Genomic DNA, 26,356 nt, shown 5'->3' with positions numbered 1-26,356 from the left:
ATTCTATCAAACATTTAAAAAAGAAATAATACCAATTCTATATAATCTCTTCCAGAAAATAGAAGTGGGAAATATATCCCATTTTATTTCATGAGTCCAGAATTGCTTCAATACCAAAACCAAATATATTAAAAGCAAATTATAGATCAATATATCCCATATGAATATTAATCAGATATCAGTAGACACTACACTTAAAAAAAAAAAAAAAAAACTAACTACATCATCTTCATGACAAGAAATGCTTGCTATGTGTTATCTCACTATCGTTTCTTGGACTGAAGTGCTTAACTTTAAAGATGCACTGGTTCCTTCCTAGCACAACATTGTGTTTCCCCAATGCTTTTCTCGATACTCTTCTTGTCTCTGGAGATCACCCTTCTCCACACCATTCCCTCCTCTAGGACTGTCACTCAACGTTTACTGTAGTCAACTTATTAGGGTATGAAAGATACGGAGCTAGCCACCTGAGGATGATCTCTATCCACCATAGCCAAAGGGATTAAATACAGCAGGCTTATCCACCGAAAAAAGTTATCCCAAAAGATCCAAGAGAGCAACAGCTACAAGATGGCACCATATTAAACACTAGAGATATAAGTAAAATGTAAATAGCCTAAATCCAGTGTTGTAATAATTACCTTCTTTTTATATAGGGAACACCTGCTGTTTATTCCCTTGTAGTGTCAATCAAAAGGAAATAGCCCTTCCCTTAAATATCCAGTATTGAAGAAATAGGCACACATCAATGAGTTAGCAAATCTGAGAGGCCCATTATAGGCTTTTTTACTAACATACTGTTTAACCTCAACCCTTTATTACTTACCAATGCTTTAACTTCCTGGATACAAAATGCTAATAACTGGCTCAAAGAGTTCTGCAAAATACCTAACACATTAGAAATACAGGATGTATGTAATGCATGAATGAATAAAGTTAAGTGAGATTACTTAAATCCATCTCTAAACTTTGACAGAGGTAACAAATCAACAAGTCCTATCTTTTATGCGTTGATAAACTTACACTGAGTCACATCATTTTTCCTCATCTCTAACCACATTTCTCCCACAACAACCTAGCATGTCCATTAAATGTAGATGTTGCTTTATACAACCACAGAAAATTTATCTTTTTCACATCTGTATTTCCCTGTTCCTTCAAATGGTGGTTTGGCTGACCTCAATTAGATTTGTTTTGGTAAAAACAAACTACATTCAAACTCCATTAAATCAGCTAACTCCTAAAAAAAAAAAAAAAAAAAAAAAAATACACAAGTAGATGAATATAACACACCAAGATTACGTATGTAGAAACAGAAACCTTATACCAAGAACCATGTAAATAAATAGCCACGTTATTTCCCACTTCAAATTAAATCAAGCTTCGATCCATCAGGATGGCAATGCTATACAGAACAGAAAGCCCTTGTCAACTTTCAGGCAACTGTGACAGGTTTTCTTAGACCAGCCACACTAATGACGTGAATTTACAGGATAAATTAGCTGGAGCAAAAAAGGCTATGTGAATTTCAGCTACATCACTGTGGCTGACAGTAATAGCTAAAAAGCTGCTAATAGTTTTACTTTGTGGTATTACACACAAAACTTCAAAAAAGAAAATTAAACGTTAGACTGCAGGTAGTAACATTAAAACACCAAAAAACAAAGTAATATAGTTTTGAGTAGAAAAAGCAATACAAATTGAAACTAAAAGAAACCAAAAGGGATCTGGTTAAATGAAGCCAAATCACTCACATAAGCCCTGACTACTATATGCAAACACTTCCAGCAACACAAGAAGGTGTCAAAAGATTAGAGTATCATCAGGTGTGGCTCAAGTAAGATCCATCTATACTAACAAGTATCTCACATTTTCATGTTAAATATGTAAAACAAGATTAAGATATTATTCAGACATATTTTATTTGCATTACATATCACAAAGAATTTAAAATATGTCATAATTCTAGTATTCAGGATTATACTTTCAGAACTTTCAAATATACACCTTCAGAACTGGAAGAATTCTTATTTTCTGGCACAAATGCCACTTCTAAGACAAATGGTATAAAAATTTGTGATTGTACTTACTTGCTTTCTTATGTAGTAACTTGTGAGTAGCCCAACTTCCTTTAAAACATTCCTAAAAGAACAAAAAAGGAAATTAGTGTCAGGCCTTCCTTAATGAGAAACATTTTAAGGAATATTGTATATAAGCAAGAGTTACTATAAACTATTTGCAAAAATCAAGACCTGTAACTTTGCAAAATAAATATTTGGAAAAAATTAAGAAATGACACCTGTTCAATATTCACTTCAAAAAGCAACCTAAACTTTACTTCAAATAAGCAAGGAACATTAGGCTAAATGTTATATAGTAGTCATAGTTATATTTCAATTTTATGTCAACAAATTATTCTGAAGTATTTCAAAAGAATCATTAGACAACCAATCACACACTGAAAAAAATTGGAAGAAAATTTTTGCAGATTCTTTTATTTACGGTAGTTAGGTTGCAAATCAGTCATACACACACACTAAAATCACCCATGTGAGTAGTTACTATGTGACACAGCCCTGAGGCCATAAGCTGTGTGAGGGAAGGGATGGTATCAAAGTTTACCACTATTGCCCAGAGCCAAGCAGAGTGCCTGGTTCTGCTAGGGTTTCAGTAAATGCTTGACTGAATGATCAGAATTAATAACTAGAAAAGACTTTTCATTTAGGAAAAAATGTTCATGTAACATATTTCAGACACTAGTAAGAAGTGACAAACTAGGAAAATGAATTCAAGTAATTAATTGAATTCAAGTAAGGAACTCAAGTAATAAAGGAAAAGAATAATTCAACCAGACATAGACTTTATGTTTTGAGGTTGATGGCTTCTCCTTCAAAGAGTTCAAAGTTAACGCAAATAAATTATTAAAAATGCTAAGAAAATTCACAAAGTCCTACAAATGTTTTATCTTTGTAGACCTAAAACTAGTAAGACATGGACAAGAAGAAAGCCAAGAAAAAAAAAAAAACACAGAAAAAAAAAAATCCCCAGGACTATGTAGTTAATCAAATCATATTACACTAAAGCTGCCTTCTGTAAAGACTTGCCCAAGGGACTCTGAAAGATCAGTTTCCCCATCCTTGACTAGAATCTTCACTACTTTCTCTTTATTCTTCCTGTAGCCTCCACAGCCGGCAACAGTTAAGTGAAGAAAATCCAGGTCATCCCTATCTCTACAGCCTACAACCTAAACAGATTCCAAATGCATAAAAAGGTATCTACAACATTAGAGATTTTTCAGTTTTGAAGCTAAAACCGAGCTCAGTCTTTTGGGGAGATTGGGTTAGTCTGGTAAGCAGAACAATGGCACCTCAAAAATGTCCCTGTCATATTCCTCAGAATCCAAGGAATGTGTAAATATGTTAGGTTATATGACAAAAGGTGGGGGGTTGACCTCTTGTCCCTTCTCTGAGTTTTCATTAACTGAATTCATACTGCAGCAAGAAAGACTAAAGTCTGTCAACACACCTGGAAGGACTCTTCACAAACCATGTGTGTTCTGCAGGCCTAAAAGACTGTCCCAGGCCACTTGTCCTTCAAGCCCATTGAGTTCCCCCCTTAAAAATCATTTACAATCCCCATAAAAACATCCACATTTCCCCATCTCCTTTTCCCCTAAGAACTAGGGTATAAGCATCTGTACCCCAGTGGGTTATTAGACATTCTGTGATTCTCCCCCATGCACACTAATAAATTTGTATACCATTTCTCCTATTAATTTGCTTTTTGTAAGTTGATTTTTTGGTGAAACTTCAGAGGGCAAAGGGGAAATTTTCCCTTAGGTGTTCAAAGCCATCATTAACTAATATTTTGAAATTCAGCATATACATTGAAAAGTAGCCACTCAAATAGCCATGTATTCTCCTCAGAGGATTTCAGAGTGCTTTATACTTGGTTCATGAAACATCCATCAAATTCTAGCTTTTTAACAAGAGGGCTGATAGAATTATTCTCATTAAATAAGGACTTGTCTCACAAAACAGATTCATTAACTAAGGGCTTATATTTTAAAATATATGAGCAAAAAGTAACCAAAATATTCATAATAAACCCCTCTCACCTCCGTAAGGACACCGATTTTTCTCTTCCTTACTGGGGCCATGAGGCAACCAAGTCATGGTCTTCAACATCATTAATGTTGTCAAAACATTCCCACATCTCCTAAGAACTCTCTAAACCTAAATAATATTCCTTCCCTAAATCACAACTTCACTCTTTTTCTTCCTCTTATTCACCAGTAGAAGAGGAATACTCAAAATCCTGAAAGACTATCCATTCTCCGAAGAGTTAATTTCTGACTCCTTAACTGGGCAATCTTTCCCTCCTCATCTCTAACAAATGAACCAAAGACCTAACTAACCTAGATTTAGAGTTCCCCAGGCAAACACCACACTTCTCAATCTCTTCCCTTTGTACAACTTGACCTACCTAATCCTAACACTCACCAAACACTCACTGTTATAACTGTGTCCTCAGAAGCTTTACCCATTCCATTAGGTCTGTTTCAAATACTACTTTCTCTAAAAAATGTCCACACTTCACTCCACCCACAAGCTTAACATGTCACATGTACTTATTCAATACTCGCTGACAAGCACTTTGTCTTACTCTTTATTCTCCACTTATTTAATAACACCAAGGCATTATTATAACCAGTAGGTAAAACTTCAGTTTTCAACCCAAGACAACATGCTTTTTCTTTAGCACCAACAGGAATTTACTAAATTTAGGAGCTTATAAACCCAAAATATCTGAGACAGGCCTCAGTCACTTTAGAAAGTTTATTTTGCCAAAATTAAGGATGCACCAGTGACAGCCTCATGAGGTACTGATGACATGTGCCCAAGGTGGTCAGGGTACAGTTTGCTTTTACACATCAATCAATACATGTAAGACTTAACACTGGTTCCATCTGGAAGGGTGGGACAACTCAAAGTGGGGAAGAAGCCTTCCAGGTGACAGGTAGATTTAAACATATTCTGACTGGCAGTTGGTTGAAAGTGTTATTAGCTGTAGAAAGGAATGTCTGGGTTAAGACAAGGGGTTATAGAGACCAAGGTTTTTACCATGCAGATGAAGTCTCCAGGTAACATAACAGGCTTCAGAGAAAATAGATTGTAAATATTTCTTATCAGACTCAAGGTCTGTGTTGATGCTAATGCTGGAAGGGCACGTCCAACTTCCATTTCCAGACATGGCCTGAACCAGTCTTTCAGGTCAGAGTGCCCTGGCCAAGAAGGGAGAGTCCATTCAGATAGTTGCTGGGGGCCAGGGTAGGACGGCAGTTCAAATTTTTTTTTTTTTTGGTTTATAAGCTAAAATGGGATAGTGTGGTTCTCAGCTCTGGCTCTTCATTAAAATCCTATGGAATGCTTTTCTTTACAAATAAATAGCCATGTTATTCCCCACTTCAAATTCAATCAGAATCTCTGGGAATTTGCTACGTAGATAATTCTTATTTATTTCCAGTACTGTGAATCACTGAAGAGGAAAAAAGTCAGTTAAGAGTAGGTGCTCGCATTTCATTTCTAGAACAAGTCATTTCCTACTGAAACCGCCACTACAAAATTATAACTCAAACAGTGAAAGAGATCTGACCTAACCAATTCTGTCTTGCTTCTAACCTCCAATCTGTCCTTGTTCATTCCTGGGCATAGGCCAAACTTATTCATTCCCGGGCACAGGCCAAACTAACTTTGGGAGCAACTTATAGTTTAAAACAAGGGTCCCCAAACCCCAGGCCACAGACTACTACTGGCTAGTGGCCTGTTAGGAAGCAGGCTGCACAGCACAAGGTGAGCAGCAGATGGGCTGGCATTACCACATTACCGGGTGGAGCCTGAGCTCCACCTCCTGTCAGATCAGCAGTGGCATTAGATTCTTATAAAAGCGCACAAACTCTATTGTGAACTGCAAATGCAAGGATCCAGGTTGTACGTTCCTTATGAGAATCTAACTAATGCTTGAAGATCTGAGGTGGAACAGTTTCATCCTGAAAACATATCCCCACCACCCCCAAGTCCATGGAAAAACTGACTTCCACAAAACTTTTCCCTGGTGCCAAACAGGTTGGGAACAACTTAAAGACAATAACAGCCCTTTCCCAAACCAAATCCTTCTTCCTGGAAACCAGACTGCCTTTGTAGGACTAACAAATTAGCCAAAAGATTAGAAATTATGTTTCAGGAGTCATGCAGCTGGAGGCTACAAGATTCTGACCCTCCCCAAATCACCCCTGGGGATAACAACACTATTGTAAAACCTAAGATCAGTGCTTGAAATATTTTGCAGACCCTTCACTTGATGGATCAGCTGCCATCATCCAGATGAGTAAACTGGTTTATGTGGTCTTGTGGCCCCTACACAGGAACTGACTCGGCACAAGAGAGAGAGGTGACAATGTGCTAGCAGCCCCTGCTCTCAGCGCCTCCTCAGCCTCAGCGTCCACTCTGGCCAAGCTTGAGGAGCCCTTCAGCCCACGGCTGCACTGCGGGAGCCCCTCTCTGCGCTGGCAGAGGCCAGAGCCGGCTCCCTCTGCTTGTGGGCAGGTGTGGAGGGTGAGGCGCGGGTGAGAAATGGGGCTGCACACGGCGCTCACAGGCCAGCGCAAGTTCCAGGTAGGTGCAGGCTCGGAGAGCCCTGCACTCGGAGCAGCCAGCTGGTGCTGCCGGCCCCAGGCAGTGAGGAGCTTAGCACCCAGGCCAGCAGCTGCGGAGGGTACGCGGGGTCCCCCAGCACTGCCAGCCCACCCGCACCACGCTTGAATTCTCACTGGGCCTCAGCCATCTCCCCAGGGGACAGGGCTTGGGACCTGCAGCCCGCCATGCCTGAGCCCCCACGCAGTGGGCTCCCACACAGCCCAACCCTCCCCGACGAATGCCACCCCCTGCTCTGCGGTGCCTGATCCCATCAACCGCCCATGGGCTGATGAGTGCAAGCACGTGGCGTGGGACTGGCGGGCAGCTCTGCCCACGGCCCTGGTGCAGGATCCACTAGGGAAGCCAGCTGGGCTCCTGAGTCAGGTGGGGACTTGGAAAACTTCTATGTCTAGCCGAAAGCATTGTATATGCACCAATCAGCACTCTGTGTCGAGCTCGGGGTTCGTGGATGCACCAATCAGCACTCTGTATCTAGCTAATCTGGTGGGGACTTAGAGAACCTTTATGTCTAGCTAAAGGATTGTAAATGCACCAATCAGCACCCTGCGTCTAGCTCAAGGTTTATAAACGCACCAAAATCAGTACTCTATGTTTAGCTAATCTAGTGGGGACTTGGAAAACTTTTGTGTCTAGCCAATGGATTGTAAATGCACCAATCAGCACTCTGTGTCTAGCTCAGGGATTGTCAGCACCCTGTCAAAACGGACCAATCAGCTCTCTGAAAAATGGACCAATCAGCAGGATGTGGGTGGGGCCTGATAATGGAATAAAAGCAGGCTGCCTGAGCCAGCTAGCAGCAACCCACTTGGGCCCCCTTCCACACGGTGGAAGCTTTGTTCTTTCACTCTTCCCAATAAATCTTGCTGCTACTCACTCTTTGGGTCCGCTTCGCCTTTATGAGCTGTAACACTCACTGTGAAGGTTTGCAACTGCACTCCTGAAGCCGGTGAGACCACGAACCCACCAGGAGGGACAAACAACTCTAGACATACTGCCTTTAAGAGCTGTAACTCTCACCGCAAAGGTCTGCAACTTCACTCCTGAAGTCAGCGAGACCACGAACCCACCAGAAGAAAGAAACTCCAGACACGTCCAGACATCAGAAGGAAGAAACTCCAAACACACCATCTTTAAGAACGGTAACACTCGCCGTGAGGGTCCACAGCTTCATTCTTGAAGTCAGCGAGACCAAGAACCCACCAATTCCAGACACAAGAAGATAGCTTTGACTCTCTCTGATTTCATCTCTGACCCAACCAATCAGTACTCCCGACTCACTGCCCACCCCCCCAACCAAATTATCTGTAAAAACGCTGATCCCCATGTAGCAGGAAGAGCCGCAGACAAAACCCCTCAGACACCAAGTTAAAGAAGGAAGAGGTTTATTTGGACGGGAGCATTGACAAGACTCCTGTCTCAAGAGCCAAGCTCTCCGAGTGAGCAATTCCTGTCCCTTTTAAGGGCTCACAACTCTAAGTGGGTCCATGTGAGAGTGTCGTGATCGATTGAGCAAGCAGGGGATAGGTGACTGGGGGCTGCATGCAACGGTAATCAGAATGGAACAGAACAGGACAGGGATTTTTACAATGCTTTTCCATACAATGTCTGGAATCTATAGATAACATAACTGGTTAGGTCAGGGGTTGATCTTTAACTACCAGGCCCAGGGCACAGCGCCAGGCTGTCTGCTTGTGGATTTCATTTCTGCCTTTAAGTTTTTACTACTTCTTTCTTTGGAGGCAGAAATTGGGCATAGGACAATACAAGGGGTGGTCTCCTTCCTTACCCAAATGCTTGAGGAGAGTGATTTGAGTAATAAAACTCCCATCTCCCACACACTGGCTCTGCATGGGTAAGTAACTCTTTCTCTACTGCAATTGCCTTGTCTTGATAAATCAGCTCTGTCTAGGCAGCGAGCAAGGTGAACCCACTGTATGGTTACACTACTTTAGCATCTATCAAATTAACCTGTGCAACTAACTCCCACCTTATTTTAGGCCCCACTGACTTGCCAAACTACAACAGCTTCACGATGTATCTCCCCATCTTGAACCTCTCTCAAATTCTTTCCTATTCCAAACCATCCTAAAGTAGTGGCTAGAATTAACATTAAATGGTTTTCATAATGTGACCACCCATAATGTGTCCTATTACCTTAAAATCCTGTATTATCTCTTTTCCACCATCTCAAATCTAACATCAATTCATGTTGATGAGTGAGGAAATAAGCACACCATACAATGTTAGCAAGAAAGCTGAGTAGTCACCTGGTAACTACAAGGATTTGCATGTATCAAGATACAACATATATATAAATACTTTCAAATACTTAATATGTAAACACATATACAAAGACAAAAAAATACTTTGACCCAGTAGCTCAATTCCAAATAGTTTAACCAAAGGAAATAATCTGACAAATGAGCAAAACATATGCAACTTAATGCTCACTATAGCATTACTTATAATTATGAAAAATTAAAGAGAATTCAGATATACATCAATATAAAATAGGTTAAATTATGATTTAATCGTGCAAATGAATCTATGCAGTCATTAGAATCTATGCAGTCATTAGACCTAATGAAATTAGGTCGTGCTGCTCTTGTCAGTCAACATGGAGGCAGAGGAATCGGAGAAGGCCGCAACAGAACAAAGGCACTGGAAGGGACAAACCAGACACTAGATGCAGAGGAGAAACAGGAGGAATCCAAAGAAAAGGCCTGTGGCAACAAGAAGCAGGTAGTGCCAGGTATTGTGTACCTGGGCCATATCCCACCACACTTCCAGCCCCTGCACATCAGCAACCTTCTTAGCACCTGTGGTGAGGTCAGACGCGTTTTCTTTCAGGCTGAGGACTGGTTCATGAGATGTAAGAAGAAGGCAGCAGCAGCCATGGGAGGGAAAAAAAGCAGTCCTACAGCAAGGACTACAACGAGGGATGGGTGGAGTTCCGTGACAAGCACAGAGCCAAGAGCGTGGCGGCCAGTCTACACAACACGCCTATGGGTGCCTGCAGGTGTAGCCCCTTCCATTATGACCTATGGAATCTGGAGTACTTGCACCATTTCACCTGGTCCCACCACAGCGAGCGCCAGGTACACAGGCAGACAGCGCCTGAGAGCGGAGGTCCCTCAGGCCAAGTGTGAGACCGTCTTCTATCTTCAAAGTGTGGAATGGGGACAACGCTTTTTTGCTGCTGATGGGGACCTTGTTCACCCAGATGGCTCCTGGACATTTGCCCAGCAGCCTACTGAGCAGGAACTGACGGCCCGGAAAGCAGCACAGCCAGGGGGCGTGAATGGGCTCACCTGGCAACTGCCCAGGACAAGACCCGCTCCAACAAAGCGTTCCTGGCCAGGATATTTGGGGCCCCACCACCCTCAGAGAGCGTAGAAGGACCTTCCCTAGTCAGGGACTCCTGAGGGCGAGGGTGGCCCCTTCCATCTCCTGGCCCCACTCTGCTTCCTGTCTACCTCATAATAGAATGATCATGACTACCCAGGTAGACATTTCATTGTGTTTCTCAGACCAGTGTCTCTGCACTGGTGAGGGCCCAGTCTCACCGCTTTGGTGAGGGCCCAAAAGTGGAAGTTTTGTGGGCTTCCACTATTCCCCCATCTGAACTCCTGTACATGCCTGGCTAATTCATACGGTCACAATAGCATGATTATGACTATTGCACATGCTTGTTTTGTTTGACTCTTGGCTGCCTGCTGCTATAGGGTCCTCTTAAAATCCCACTTCCTGCCCCTTGTAAGGGAAGGAGAAGTTCTACAAAGTTTCTTAAATCCATAAAGGATTTATCATTCCCCAGTTAAATGTTTGTATGTGTATATTCCAAGGCTGCCCCAACTTGTTCCGGAAGGTTGACACAAGGCTAAATGAGTTCCAGATCAGGATACGTGCCATTCCTTATTTGGGAACGCCTCTGACTTCTCATCACTAACTTCCTCTTCTCTTTGTCCTCTTTCCCTTCCTATTTAGGAAAGTTTTAAATTATTAGCCAATCGAGTTAAGTTTAGAGTGTGAGGTCCCATCCCAGCCGATGGGAATGGGGCACAGCCATCGGGGATTGCATCAGGATGTAAAGGTTATAAATGTTCCCGTCTCCTTTGTCCGGTGTGCTCTCATGGCTGGACTGCTGGGGAGTGCACCCTTTCTGCAGAAAGTAAACTAGCCTTGCTGAGAGATCCTTTGTCTCGGAGTTGATTTCTTTACATCGAACTCCTGTGCCCATAAATTTCGTGGCCTGTAGAGGGACACTGTTTCCCCTCCGGTCCTTGGTCCTCTCTTGTAGGGAGGCGCCCAACCATCCTGTTGCGGCAGCCCCAGGGAGATAGCCAGGGCTTACCTGCTGCGAGGAATACATTTGGATTCTCAGCAATGCAGGGGACAAGGAGAAACTTTTAAAATCGCGGGACCAGGAGACCTCGTGCGTGAGCCAAGGTAGGAAAAACTGTTAGAAGGCGGCAAACAACTACTTTAGTGGTCCTTCCTTGAGGGAATATGTGGGATGTATGTGAGTGAATGATTGCGGTTGAGAGAAAGTGACTGTAAGACGAGTGTGGATTATCTTCAGGACAGGGAACAGAGGGGAGAAAGTTATCTCCAGGGAACTGAGAATACAGGCAATAAAGAAACTAAGACTAAAAAGGGGAAGGCTAATCCCAGGGGAAAAGGAGGAAATACATTTGAGCAGACAAGATACCTCTGAGCTGGAGGATCTGGGGGATTGAGTCTACTGGGAAAAAGTCTCACCCAATATGCGGAATACTTCTGGTAGGCCTGGAACTGGAAACCAGGTCAGAGATGAAGGAGGCAAGAAAGACTGAATCCCTCCTCATAGTCCTTTAGGACTTATGCTTACACATTGGAAAGAAAATGAAAGGACTAAACATAAGAAAAAGCAACTAATGATCAAGTATTGTTGCTTTCTGTGGACCCAAGAACCAATTTTAAATCCTGCTGTTTTCTGGCCAAAGTATGGCTCAAATGAAGACTGGGTCTGCCAGCTTCTAAAACTCTATGTTAATAGCAAGAGTCCTATGTCTTCAGAAGAGATAGACTATGCCATGTGCTGGCAGCAGGGGCCAGTTTCTCTTTATCCCCTAAGGGATCTGAAGAAAGGGATGGAGGAGGGTAAAAAGAGAATATCCAGTGAGATCCCCTAAACCATCTTCCTCCATTTCTAGTCCCGCCTCCTCCTCCTCAGGCAACGGCATTCCCACCTCCTCCTCCTCAGGCTCCATAGGCAGAAGCCTCTGATCTCTCCTTAAAAAGAGGGCTTGAGAGAGAGAGAACAATGTAGAAGGAATATTCAAAAATTTCCCTTTCCCTGTGTTTCCAAAGAGCCAGCTTTTCAGTTCTTCCCTCTAAAGGAGGTGCCACAGGGTAGGGGCGCAGTTGGATTCTTGAACGCCCCTTTAACCCCCTCTGAAGTCCGAGGTCTAAAGAAAGGGCTTAAGCCTTTGCTAGATGACCCAGAGAGAGTAGTAGAGCAAACTGACCAGTTTTTAGGTCCCAAACTATATACTTGGACTGAATTAATGTCAATCCTGGGTATCCTCTTTTCCTTTTTTTTTTCCTTTGAGACGGAGTCTCGCTCTGTGGCCCAGGCTGGAGTGCAGTGGCACAATCTCGGCTCACTGCAAGCTCCGCCTCTCAGGTTCACGTCATTCTCCTGCCTCAGCCTCCCAAGTAGCTGGGACTACAGGCGCCCGCCACCACACTCAGCTAAATTTTTGTGTTTTTAGTAGAGACAGGGTTTCACCGTGTTAGCCAGGATGGTCTCGATCTCCTGACCTTGTGATCCGCCTGCCTCAGCCTCCCAAAGTGCTGGGATTACAGGCATGAGCCACTGCACCCAGCTGGTATACTCTTTTCAAAGGAAGAGTGAAACATGATCTGTAGAGCTGCTATGGGGACCTGGGAACGTGATAACCCTGCCGGTCAAAATATTCCAGCAGCGAATGTTACATTTCCTGCTCTGGACGCACAATGGAATAATAATAATGCTGTTCACCAGGAGAATATGAGGGATCTACAAGAATTAATTATAAAAGGTATCAAGGAGTCTGCACCCAGACCCCAAAACCTCACTAAGGTCTTTGATGAACAAGAGAAAGATGAGGAACCTACGCACTTTTTAGACGGACTAAGGGAGCAGATTAGAAGGTACACTGATATAGATCCTGACAGTCCACTAGGACAAGGTATGTTAAAATTCCATTTTGTTACCAATAGTTGGCCAGATATTGCAAGGAAGCTATAAAAGATAGAGAGGTGGAAAACTCGGTCAACTGAAGAACTTTTAGAAGCAGCACAGAAAGCATACATGAGAAGGGATGAAGACAGATAAAAATAAAAGGCAAAAATTTTTTGGCAGAGTTCACCAGGACCAAATATACCTGGGATGAGATTTTGACCAGCGCCCACGGGGGCCATCGCACAGACAGTTAGGGGGCAAGGTCGAAATGGAACATGGGAAGACCATAGCATGTGTCATAAAAGTTGGAGATGTAGAACAGATGAACAGAAATCAAAACAAAGGAGCTCCAGAAGAGAACGAGAAGGGGGACAGGATAGGTATCATAAATGTGGAAAACTGGGCCATTTTAAGAGAGAATGCCCTGAGCTAAAGGCCACAGACGAAATTCCATGCCAACCTTTGGAGAGGAAGAACAGGGGAGTCAGGGGCTCTTTCTTTTCCACCTTGATTCCCACTAAGAGCCCTTGATAAATTTAGAGGTGGGACCAAACCATGAACTAATAACATTCCTCATTGGTTCTGGAGCAACTTGTTCTCCCTTATGCTTTTCTCCAAGTGGCCTAAGCTGTTCTCCAGGAGAGCTACTAGCATCTGGGGTGAAAGGAGAGAGGTTTAAGGCCAAAATCCTAGAAGATACAGAAGTCAGATACAAAAATCGGGCAGCTAATATTCAATTTCTATTATTTCCTGAAGCAGGCACTAATTTGTTAGGAAGAGACTTAATGCTAAAGTTAGGTCTTGGACTGCAAGTACGGCCAAAGGGGTTCCTTCCCTCTCTCCACCTGCTAACTACCACTGAGGAGAGGAAAATCCATCCGGACTTATGGTCAAGAGAAGGAAACCAAGGGAGGTTACAGATTCCCCCGACATAAATACATTTAAAGGTTCCAAGGGGCAGTAGCCCAGAGGAAGCAATACCTGATTTCCTTGGAAGGCCAGGTAGGACTAAAACCTGTGACTGAAGGCCTTATTAAAGATGAACTTTTAGAGCCTTGCATGTCTCCGTATAATACCCTTATCCTACCTGTCAGGAAGCCAGATGGATCCTACCGATTAGTATAAGATCTCAGAGTTATAAATGAAATAGTTCAAACCACTCACCCTGCTATGCCAAATCCATATACTAACCTTAGTAAAATTCTGTAAAGTCATCAATGGTTTACTGTAATAGACTTAAAGGATGCTTTCTGGGCATGTCCTTTGGCTGAGGACAGCCGAGATCTATTCACATTCAAATGGGAGGACCCCCATACAGGACAGAAGCAGCAGTACCAGTGGATAGTACTGCCCCAGGATTTGCGGATTCACCAAATATTTTTACTCATGCTCTAGACGGCATTATTAGCGAGACAGACACTCCACCACATTTACATTTAATCCTATATATGGATGACATATTTGTATCTGGAGAAGACATAGAAAAAGAAAGTCAATACTCTGTGTATTTCCTGAATCACTTATACTCTAAGGGACTGCAGGTCTCCAAAGAAAAGCTCCAATATGTAGAACCAGAAGTTAGATATTTAGGTCATCTAATTAGCACGGGCAAAAGGAGACTAGGACCTGAACAGGTCAAGGGAAATGTCTCCTTGCCCCTGCCTCAAACAAAACAGGAACTTACAAAATTTCTGGCATTGATTAGATACTGTAGATTATGGATTGATTCTTATGCATTAAGAATTAAATTGCTATATGAGAAATTAACTAAAAATGGGCCAGACCCGCTTATAAGGACTTCTAATGAAGTAGACCAAACGAATGAAAAGCATGATTGGTATCCGCCCCTGTCTTAGCCCTGCCTTCTTTAGAAAAACCCTTTCATCTTCTTGTTAACATAGACAGTGGAGTGGCCCTTGGAGTACTCACTCAAGAACGTGGAGTCCACCAGCAACCAGTTGCCTTTCTGTCCAAAGTCTTAGATCCAGTTGCCAGTGGGTGTCCCCAGTGCATCCAGTCTGTGGCAGCCACTGCCATATTAGTGGAAGAAAGCAGAAAGATTACCTTTGGGGGATACTTAACAGTAAGTACACCCCTTGAGGTCAAAGTCATCCTAAATCAAAAAGCGGAAAGCTAGCTGACTGATTCTAGGATTTTAAAGTATGAGGCTATCCTATTAGAAAGAGATGATCTAACTATAACCACTGACAGTTCACTCAACCCTGCCGGATTCTTAACAGGGAATCCATTGCTGCAGACAGAGCATTTGTGTCCAGATTTAATTAATTATCATACCAAGGTTCGACCAGACCTATCTGAAACCCCTTATAAAACAAGACGACATTTGTTCCTAGATGGGTCCTCTCAGATGTTTGATGGAAACAGGCACAGTGGATATGCTGTGGTGGATGGAGAAACTCTTGAGGAAATTGAATCAGGGCAATTATCTGATACCTATTCCGCCCAAGGCTGTGAACTACTTGCTCTCAGTCAGGCCCTTAAATATCTAGAAAATGAGATAGGAACCACTTACACAGACGCTAAGTACGCTTTTGGGGTAGCGCATACATTTGGAAAAACTGGGACAGAAAGAGGCCTGATGAACAGCCAAGGTCGAGAGCTTGCTCATGAGTCATTAGTGACTTGTGTTTTAAATAATCTCCAGCTACCAGGAGAAACAGCAATTGTACATGTCCCTGGACACCAGCATGACTTTTCATTTGAAAATAGAGGTAATAATCCTGCAGATCAGGTAGCCAAAAGAGCAGCAAGGGCTGTGAAACAAATATTTCATCTAACCCCCTGCCTCCTCTCCCCCAAATTAGCTACTTTCTCTTCCGCCTAAAAGGAAAAACTGAGCGAAATGTGGGCTAAAGAAAATACAGAAGGTAAATGGATTCTCTCAGATCAGAAAGAGATGCTCTCCAAACTCCTTATGAGAGAAGTTCTGTCCCACTTACACCAAGGAACGCACTGGGGCCCTCAGGCCCTATGTGACGCTGTCCTCAGTCTACGGATGTACTGGGATCTATACCCTGGCCAGACAGGTCACTGACAGCTACATTATCTGTAAGAAAACTAATAAGCAGGCCCTAAAGAAACTACCTCGAGGAGGAAGAACACCTAGGCTGAGACCATTCCAAAGTGTTCAAGTTGATTATACCGAAATACTGCCAGTAGGCTAAAATACCTATTAGTGATAGTAGACCATCTCACTCATTGGGTAGAGGCCACTCTTTTCTCAAAGGCCACTGCCAGTAATGTAGTGAAGGCTTTAATTGAATATATTATAGCATAGTTTGGATTAATAGAAAATGTTGACTCAGATAATAGGACCCACTTTACGGCACACATTATTACAAAACTGGCCCAGGTGCTGGACACAGAATGGGAATGCCATATTCGTTAGCACCCCTCCTCCTCCGGGAGAGTAGAAAGAATGAATCAGACTCTTAAAAGTCATCTAACTAAATTTTAGAGACTCACCCACCATGGACCAAATGCCTCCCTATTGCTTTATTCAGAATTGGGACAGCTCCCCGAAGAGATATACGTTCATCCCCCTGTGAAATGTTATATGGATTGCCTTGTTTACATTCCTCAGCTGATGTGCCTACCTTTGAAACCAAAGATCAGTTCCTTAGAAAATACATATCTGGACTCTCCTCTACTTTTTCTTCCCTTAAAACCAAAGGTCTTTTAGCACAAGCACCACCCTTGGAATTCCCAGTACACTTGCATTAGCCTGGAGACCACGTCTTCATAAAGGGATGGAAGGAAGGAAGGCTCGAGCCAATCTGGGAAGGACCCTACCTCGTGTTATTGACCACCAAAACCGCAGTTCGCGCTGCCGAGAAGGGGCAGACCCATCACACTTGAGTCAAGAAAGTGTCGACACTCTCAGAATTCTGGGCTGTCGTCCCCGGGCCAAGTCCCACCAAGTTAAAATTAAGAAGAACCTAATATACCTTTGTTTCTATTTTTCTTTCTTTCCTCTCACTATCTCTCATTTTATTATTAACATAACTAGATTGGAATCGCCTCAAGTGATACCCTTTGACACTTGTCTAGTGACACTATGCGGGGACCTACATAACCAAAAACAACTAGCCTCCTCAGAAAAATATTTATGTCCTGGTCCCCCAATTAATCTAACAGTCTCTCACTCCCATAGATGCGATCAATTACGGCCAAGACACCGCTTCTTCATTCCCACCGAATGGCAGCCTTGCAGCAGTTGGAATGGTGTTCTACAGACCACTCAATACAGAGGCTGGACCTCTACAGAAAGGGTTTGTACTGAGCTTAGGCCTAATCTTTATTTTACCAAAGGAAGCACTTCCCCTGATTGCAAGCTTTGTCAGTGTAACCTTTTTCTTATTTCTATTGCTGATTCAACTAATATGGATAATCAGCCAGCTATCAGCCATCTCTATGGTATTGGGGCAAATGTCAACAGGAAGGATCCTATAGGCATGTTTGAAATACGCCTTCTCCCTCCTCCTCCTTTCCCTTCTCCAACCCCAGTAGTCTTGGCTTTAAATCAAACTTTTATTATCCTGATTAATCCCTTACTAAATGATAAGACAAAAGCATCAGTAGCACAAGTAAATGACTTAAAGCAGACTTTAGCTATTGAGACAGGGTATCAAGATGCAAATGCCTGGTTAGAATGGATCAAATATTCTGTCCGCACTCTAAACAAAATCGACTGTTAAACTTGTGCACACGGTAGGCCAGAGGCCCAGACTGTCCCCTTTCCACTTAAGTGGTCTTCACATGCGACGGATTTGGAGTGTGTGGTAGCTCTCTTTCAAGATTCTACAGCCTGGAATGATGACTCTTGCCAAGCTCTCTCTCTGCTATATCCTGCAGAGAGATACAACACCCTGCAGGTCAGCCCCTGAGGGCCATTCAGCCTCCATCTTCCAGGGTACAGTTTGCCTCATGCCTCTCACGGCAGGAGAACTCAATATTCCTTGGAAATTTCACAGGAATGCAAGGAGGTAAGGCACTTCTAAGAGCTAACCCATCAGGCCTCCATCAGCCATCCTTAAGTGGAACATATGGTGGCATTGTGGGAGGGCACTTACTGGATACTCCACCGGATAACTGGAGTGGTACCTGCACTCCAGTCCAATCGCCTATCCCTTTTACCCTGGCATTTCACCAACAAAAAAAGGAAACGCCCCACCACCAACATGCTAGAAGAGCTCCTTGCGGATCCTTTGATCCTCTTATCTACCTAGAAGCAACAGGTGTTCCAAGGGGGGTTCCTGATGAATTTAAGGTCAGAGATCAGATAACTACTAGATTCGAGTCAACATTATTTTGGTGGGTCAGGATAAACAAAAATGTAGACTGGATAAGCTCTATTTAGTATAATCAACAATGATAAGTTAACTACACCAAAGACGTGGTTAGGGGAACTATAGATCAATTAAGATCTACCAGCCAAATGACACAGGAAAACAGAAAACCCAGTGCTGCACGTTCATTCTGAATAACACGGCCTCAGACAGAAGTATAACAAGAGCCCTAGAGGGACTTGCTGCTTTATCAAACGAGCTAGCTAAGAACTCTGGCATAAATAACCCGTCTCTAGCTGGTTAGAAAACTGGTTTGGAAATTGGAAAGACACCCCAACCTCAATCCTCACTTCCTCAATAACTGTGTTAGGTATACTTCTACTTGGGGGACGTTGTGTTATACCCTGTATTCAAGGGCTTATACAAAGGCTCATCAGTACAACCCTTAATCTATCCTCTGCCTCTCCCCAACCCTATTTGGAAAGGTTGCTTTTATTAGGGGATCAAGCCAAACAACAAAGTAGAGACTTGCTAGACAAGTTTGAAGAATTGTAAAACAAAAAGAGGAGGGAATTGTAAGGAATGGAGAAGTTCTTCAAAGTTTCTTAAATCCATAAAGGATTTATCATTCCCCAGTTAAATGTTTGTATGTGTATATTCCAAGGCTGCCCCAACTTGTTCCGGAAGGTTGACACAAGGCTAAATGAGTCCCAGATCAGGATACGTGCCATTCCTTATTTGGGAACCCCTCTGACTTCTCATCACTAACTTCCTCTTTTCTTTGTCCTCTTTCCCTTCTTCCTATTTAGGAAAGTTTTAAATTATTAGCCAACCGAGTTAAGTTTAGAGTGTGAGGTCCCATCCCAGCCAATGGGAATGGGGCACAGCCATCGGGGATTGCATCAGGATGTAAAGGTTATAAATGTTCCCGTCTCCTTTGTCCAGTATGCTCTCGTGGCTGGACTGCTGGCGAGTGCACCCTTTCTGCAGAAAGTAAACTAGCCTTGCTGAGATCCTTTGTCAGTATTGATTTCTTTACAAGATCAAACTCCCGTGCCCAACAGCCTTTATTTCCAACTAGGGGAATAATGCCTAGTCCAGGTAATCTTTTTCTGTTTAGCAGTCACAGGTGAGGGTGGTATTAGCATCTTTTTTATGTAGAAAAAATTGACAGTTAATGGGGTGGACTCAGTTGGGAAGAAATAATTTCTTCCAAATGTATTTATAGAAAACAAAAATATTTTTGTAAAAGAAAGAAGTAATGAAATTAATCTTACACATGCAAAGAAGTCTACAATGTCTTAGGTTTAAAAAAAAAATAGGTAAGTTAGAAAAGTGAAAAATCCACAAATATGTGGAAATGAAACATACTCTCAATCCAATGGGTCAAAGAAAAAGTCGCAAGGGAACTTCTACACAAATAAAAACAAAAACATATCCCATAAGTTTTGCATACCAAACCTTATGGAATGCATAGTAAGAACCTTGGTCTTCACAATCCCTTATGTTAATCCAGACACTCCTTTCTATTAATTCCAGGTCCCTAGATAATAACTTGCCTCTTTCAACCAACTGCTAATCAGAAAATCTTTCTGAACCCACCTATGACCTGGAAGCCCCCACTTCAAGTTGTCCCACCTTTGCGGACCAAACTCGTGCACACCTTGCATGTACTGATTAATGTCTGCCTGTAACTTCTGTCCCCCTAAAATGTATAAAATCAAGCTGTAACCCAACCACCTTGGGTACACGTTTTCAAGAACTCTTGGGGCTGTGTCACAGACCTTGGTCACTCTTACTTGGTTCAGAATAAACTTCTTTAAATCCTAAAAAAAAAAAAAAAACTTACAGGATACAGCCAAAGATGTCTCAAAACGAAAGTCTATAGCTGTAAACACATACACTAAAAAAGAAACACCTCAGCCGGGTGTGGTGACTCATGCCTGTAATCCCAGCACTTTGGGAGGCCAAGGCAGGGCAGATCACCTGAGGTCAGGAGTTCGAGACTAGCCTGGCTAACATGGTGAAACCCTGTCTCTACGAAAAATACAAAAATTAACCGGGCGTGGGGGCAGACGCCTGTAAGCCCAGCTACTCGAGAGGCTGAGGCAGAAGAATTGCTTGAATCCAGGAGGCAAAGGTTGCAGTAAGCCAAGATCGTGCCACTGCACTCCAGCCTGGGTGACAGAGCAAGACTCTGTCTTAAAAAAAAAAAAAAAAAAAAATTCACATTAACAACCCAACTTTTACCTCAAGAACTAGAAAAAGAAAAAAAGATAAAACCTAATGCTAACAGAATAATAAATATTAGCAACTAATAGGCAATAAGGAAGACTGAGGTGGAAGGACTGCCTGAGGCCAGGAATGCAAGACCTGCCTGGACAACATAACAAGACCCCAACTGTACCAAAAAAAACAAAAACAATGAAAAGAAAAAAAGTGGCCAGCCCTTAGCTAGATTACCGAAGAAAAAAAGAGATAAGACTCAATAACTAAAAAGGAGGAGAGAAAACCTGCAAGCTCATTCTTTTTTTTTTTTTTCTTTTTTGAGATGGAGTTTCACTCTTGTTGCCCAGACTGGAGTGCAACGGAGCGATCTCTGCTCAACGCAACCTCCGCCTCCTGGGTTCAAGCAGTTCTGCCTCAGCCTCCCGAGTAGCTGGGATTACAGGCATGTGCCACCACGCCTGGCTAACTTTGTATTTTTAGTAGAGATAGAGTTTCTCCATGTTGGTCAGGCTGGTCTCGAACTCCCAACCTCAGGTGATCCACCTGTCTCAGCCTCCCAAAGTGCTGGGATTACAGGCGTCAGCCACCACACCCAGCCCAAGTTCATTCTTTGAAACCAGCATTACCCTTATACCAAAGCCAGATACAGATTAAAGACCAGTATCCCTTATAAATATTGATGCAAAATCTTGAACAACAGTAACGAATTCAACAGCACACTGAAAGGACTATACACCATGACCAAGTGGAATTTATTCCGGGAATGCAAGAATATTCGAAAACAAAAATCAATTTAATACATCACATTAACAGAATGAAGGATAAAAATCACATATCATCTCAATTGATTCAGAAAAACCATCTGACAAGATCTGATACTCCTTCAAAACAAAGACACTCAACAAACTAGGAATACACAAAACTACCTCAACATAACAAAGCTCATATACAAGATGCCCATAACTAACATCAAACTCAATGGTGAAAGACTGAAAGCTTTTCATCTAAGTCCAGGAACAAGATAAAGATGCCAGCTCTCATCACTTCTACTCAACATTGTATTGGAAGTCCTAGCCAGAGCAATTAGCCAAGAAAAAGAAATAAAAGGCATCCGAATTAAAAAGGGAGTAGCAAAATTATCTCTGTTCACAGATGACATGATCTTATACATGTAGAAAACCTTAAAGATTTCATTAAAAAAAAAAAAAAAAAACTGTTAGAGCTAATAAAGTTGCGGGATAATCAACACACAAAAATCAGTTGCAATTCTATACACTAACAATGAATAATTTTAAGATAAATTAAGGAACAATTCCATTTACAATAGCATTAAAAATAAAATACCTAGAAATAAACCTAAACTAAGGAGGTTAAAAGACTTGTACACTGCAAACTACAGTACATCGCCAAAAGAAAGTAAAGACAACACAAATAGACATCCCATGTTCATGGATCTGAAAACTTGATATGGTTAAGATGTCAATGTTACCCAAAGCAGTTTACAGATTCAATGCAATCCTTACCAAAATCCCAAAGGCATATTTTGCAGAAATTGAAAAAAATTCTAAAATTCATATGAAATCTCAAGGGACCCAAATAGCCAAAACAATTCAGAAAAAGAGCAAATTTGGAAGACTCACACTTCCTGATATCAAACACACTACAGAGCTGTAGTAATGAAAACGGTGTAATACTGGCATAAAAACAGATACACAGACAAATGGAACAGAATCCAGAAATTAATTCTTGTGTATTTGATCATATGTGTTTTTTGGGGTTTTTTGTTTGTTTGTTTTTTAGAGATGGGGTCTCACCTTGTCACCTAAGCTGGAGTGCAGTGGCACAATCATAGCTCACTGCTGCCCCAAACTCTTGGGGCTCAAGGGGTCCTCCTGCCTCAGCCTCCCAAGTAGTTGGCACTACAGGCACATGCCAACACGCCTGGCTAATTTTTGTATTCTTTGTAGAGATAGGATTTCATCATCTTGCCCAAACTGGTCTTGAATTCCTGGGCTCAAGCAATCCTCCAGCTTCAGCCTCCCAAAGTGCAGGGATTACAGGTGTGAGGCACCACACCTGGCCTCAGATGATTTTTGATAAGGGTGCCAATAGACAAAGAATAGTCTCTTCAATAAACACTGTTGGGAAAACTGGATCCAAGTGCCAAAGAATAAAGTTGTGCCCTTGTCTTAACCATATATAAAAATTAACTAAAAATGGAGTAAAGACCTGAACATGAGACCCAAAACTATAAAACTCCTAGATGAAAACGTACGGGAAATGGGGAAATACTTTATGACAATGGACTAGGCAATGACTGTTTGGATATGACACCAAAAGCACAGGCAATTAAAGTAAAAACAGACAGATGAGATTATTCAAACTTAAACACTTTTGTTCATCAAAGGACACAATCAACAGAGTAAAAGGCAACCGATGGAATAGGAGAAAAGATTTGCAAATAATATATCTGGTAATGGGTTGATATCTAGGTTATATTTTAAAACTCCTTCAACGTAACATCAAAAAATGAATTAAACCAATTTTAAAAATGGGCAAAGGACTTAAACAGACATTTCTCCAAAAATGATATATACTAGCCAACAGGCATACAAAAGGTGCTCAACATCACTAATCATCAGAAAAATGCAAATCAAAACCCCTATGAAATATCAGCTCATTAGGATGATTACTATGAAAAAAGCAAAACAGAAAAGAACAAATGTTGGTGGGGATGTGGAGAAATCAGAACCCTTGCACATTGTGTTGGAATTGTAAAACAATCCAACTACTACAGAAAACAGAATGATTGCTCCTCAAAAAACTAAAACAAATAATCGTGTGATCCAGCAATCCCACTTCTGGGTATATGTTTAAAAGAACTGAAAGCATGGTCTCAAGGAGATATTTGCACTCTCATGTTCATCAGCACTATTTACAATAACCAACAGGTAGAGACAACCCAAATGTCCAACAAGAGAAGAATGGATAAATACAACATGCGGTACACATAAAATGAAATACTATGCAGCCTTACAAAGGAAACCCTGTTACAGGCTACAACATGAAGGAACTCTGAGGGCATTAAGTGAAATCAGCCAGTCACTAAAGAACAAATATTGTGTAATTCGACTTATAAGAGGTATCTAAAGTAGTCAAATTATCACAAAAAGTAGAATAGTAGTTACCAGGGGTTTGGGAAACAGGAAAAACAAGAGTTGCTGTTTCAGGGGTATGGAGTTCAGTTCTGCAAAATGAAAATGTTCTAGAGCTCTGTTTCACAATGTAAATATGCTTAGCACTACTGAACTACACACATAAAAATATTTAAGACAGTAAAGTTAAATGTGTTTTTTGTAACAAATTTTTAAAAGATATGTAAAAAATGGTAAATTACAAAACCGTATAGGTGTATATAATGCAGAGCAAATATTCTATTTTATTTTGAAAGAAAAAAACAACAGCTAACATTTGAGATTTTACTATATAACAAGCACTGATCAGGCAGAGAATTAATCCTCACAACACCATCACATTCATCACAGATATCTCATTTTACAGATAAGAGAGCTGAGGAACAGATTAACATGTCCAAAAAACACAGAGGTAATTAACGGCAAGTACAGGTTTTGAATGCAGGCCCTCTTAAGACAGCATCCATGTTCTTAACCTGTATATAATACATATGTAAAAGTCTGGAAAGATAAGAAACCAAACAATGCTTTGGTTTTAGGATGCTAGATTTATGATAGTTTTCACTTAACACACCTCTGTTTTAAATTTCTGCAAAGATTATGTACTCCTTTTTATAATAAAATATTTAAAAGGAAATATTTACATTTTGGAAAAAAATATTCAACTGAACAGCAAGGCCTCTATCCCTACTAACAATCATTTCATTTCCTTATATTTCTTGGACTCTTCCTTAAAGCTGCTAATCTACTTGCTACTACCTACCTGCCTCAGCTTGCTCCTACTTCCATAAACACATCCTTTCCCTGCAGAGAATGTCCTCTCCTTCACCTTAATATATACCGTTTTATTTACCTACTCATCTATTTGATTTTCACCTATTTTATTTATCAAAATTCAGTTCTTAATTCCTTCATGAGGCCTTTCAGAGCCTGTCTTTACCTAGTCCATCGTTCAGCTACTTAGTGCACTGCTTTTAAAACTGTTCTTTAGCTGTTTTATCTGTGTCCTCCACATCAGCAACGTTCCTTGAAGATGTCACTACCACTTCTAAAGGCGAGGACATTACAGGAGAAAGCATACCTAGCACTCAGATCTAGATTTCTAAAAACATTCCTCCCAGAAACCAGGGCTGCTCAGAAACAAGACTGACTGCAGATCTGGGGTTGGGAAACTATAAGGGAATGTGTTTTATCATATGCCAGAGAGCTAGGAAGCAATCAAGAGAGTAATGGAGGAGACTCAAAAGGATATAGAAGCAACTTTAAAGGTGATAACACTAATCAAATTTGAGACAATTTGAACATGAAAAAGAAAACAATACAAAGGTCTTAATTGAAAACAACAAACATTTGCAACTACTAGGAAGTGCCCAGTACACAACCATTTCTATCTTCTTGGTAGGAATGGTGGAACATAGTTCATTCATCATTTGATGAGAGAAAACTCTTCCTTACAGGAAAAAAAAAAAAAAAAATCAGCTATTAAATGACAGAATTAGGGAGAAAATCACCATGTGCAACCTCCACTGAAATAATTATCAGGTAACGATCATCGCGATGCTAAAACTACTCAGAGAAAGATTGTTAAGAAAATGCATATTCTCCAAGTGCCAGAATATGATCCCACAGATTAAATGCCAATTGTGAGGTTAAAAAGAAGCACCTGTGCAATCAATGGTGCTCTGCTAGGAACAGAACCACCAGCCACTCTGTGCCTCCTGATGTGATGAAATGTGAAGTGGGTAACATCACCTGTGAGTCCTGTCAACAGCATTTCACAGTCAGGCGCAGTGGCTCACACCCGTAATCCCAGTACTTTGGGAGGCCGAGGCAGGCAGATCACTTGAGCCCAGGAGTTAGACAGCAGCCCGGGAAACATAGGGAGATCTCCATATCTACAAAAAGTACAAAAATTAGCCAGGCATGGTGGCATGCCTGTGGTCCCAGCTACTCTGGAGGCCAAAGCAGGAGCATCACTTGAGCCCCGGAGGCTGTAGTGAGCCATGATCACACCACTGCACTGTAGCCTGGGCAGGTTTTCTTTTTTTTTTTAGAACCTGTCTAAAAAAACAAAAAGTGTTTCACAAATCTAACAAAGCAGTCGGGTTTCTGGCTTACAGAAACCACAGGGGACAAAAGAACAACTTAAAGACACTCTGAGGAAACAATCAGTTAATCAAAAATGTGTAATATTCTACAAGACAATTGACTAGCCTCTTCAAAAAGTTAGTATCATGAAAATAAGATGAGGACTATTCTAAACTAAGAGACATGACAGCCAAATGCTGTATTTGTGCTTTGATAGGTTCCTGATTCTACAACCAAAAAAGCAAAACAAACAAAAAAGCTTTTATGGATGACATTTGGGAGATAATTGAGAAATTTAAGTAAGATTAGCCTATTAGATGAAATCAGAGAATTCCTATTAATCTTCTTAGGTATAATAATGGTATTATAGTTAAGAATGCCCTTGTCATTAGAAAATGCTTGTTGAATATTTAACAGATTCAGTGTTGTGTTTTATGTGTCTTATTTCCAAAATGTTTCAACAAATACACATATACGGGGGGGCGGAGCAAGATGGCCGAATAGGAGCAGCTCCAGTCTTCAACTCCCAGCGCCAGCGACACAGAAGACCGGTGATTTCGGCATTTTCAACTGAGGTACTGGGTTCATCTCACTGGGGAGTGCCGGACGATC

General features: G+C 41.6%; 1 protein-coding gene and 1 pseudogene across 1 annotated transcript in view; one reads left to right on the top strand and one right to left on the bottom strand.

Annotated features, from left to right (window-relative positions):
• The window catches only part of METAP1 (methionyl aminopeptidase 1), a 75,389-nt gene that overhangs the window by 31,605 nt on the left and 17,428 nt on the right, over positions 1 to 26,356 (bottom strand). The window contains exon 2 of the mRNA XM_025385584.1: positions 2,091 to 2,142. Within this exon, the coding sequence (XP_025241369.1) occupies positions 2,091 to 2,142 (52 nt within the window). The remainder of the gene's footprint in view (positions 1 to 2,090; positions 2,143 to 26,356) is intronic.
• On the top strand, positions 9,334 to 10,141 carry LOC112624703 (annotated as a pseudogene).

Source organism: Theropithecus gelada, chromosome 5 (assembly GCF_003255815.1).
Source record: "Theropithecus gelada isolate Dixy chromosome 5, Tgel_1.0, whole genome shotgun sequence".
NCBI lineage: Eukaryota > Metazoa > Chordata > Mammalia > Primates > Cercopithecidae > Theropithecus > Theropithecus gelada.
Note: the sequence above shows the minus strand (reverse complement) of the source record. Positions and strands in the feature narration are given on the sequence as shown.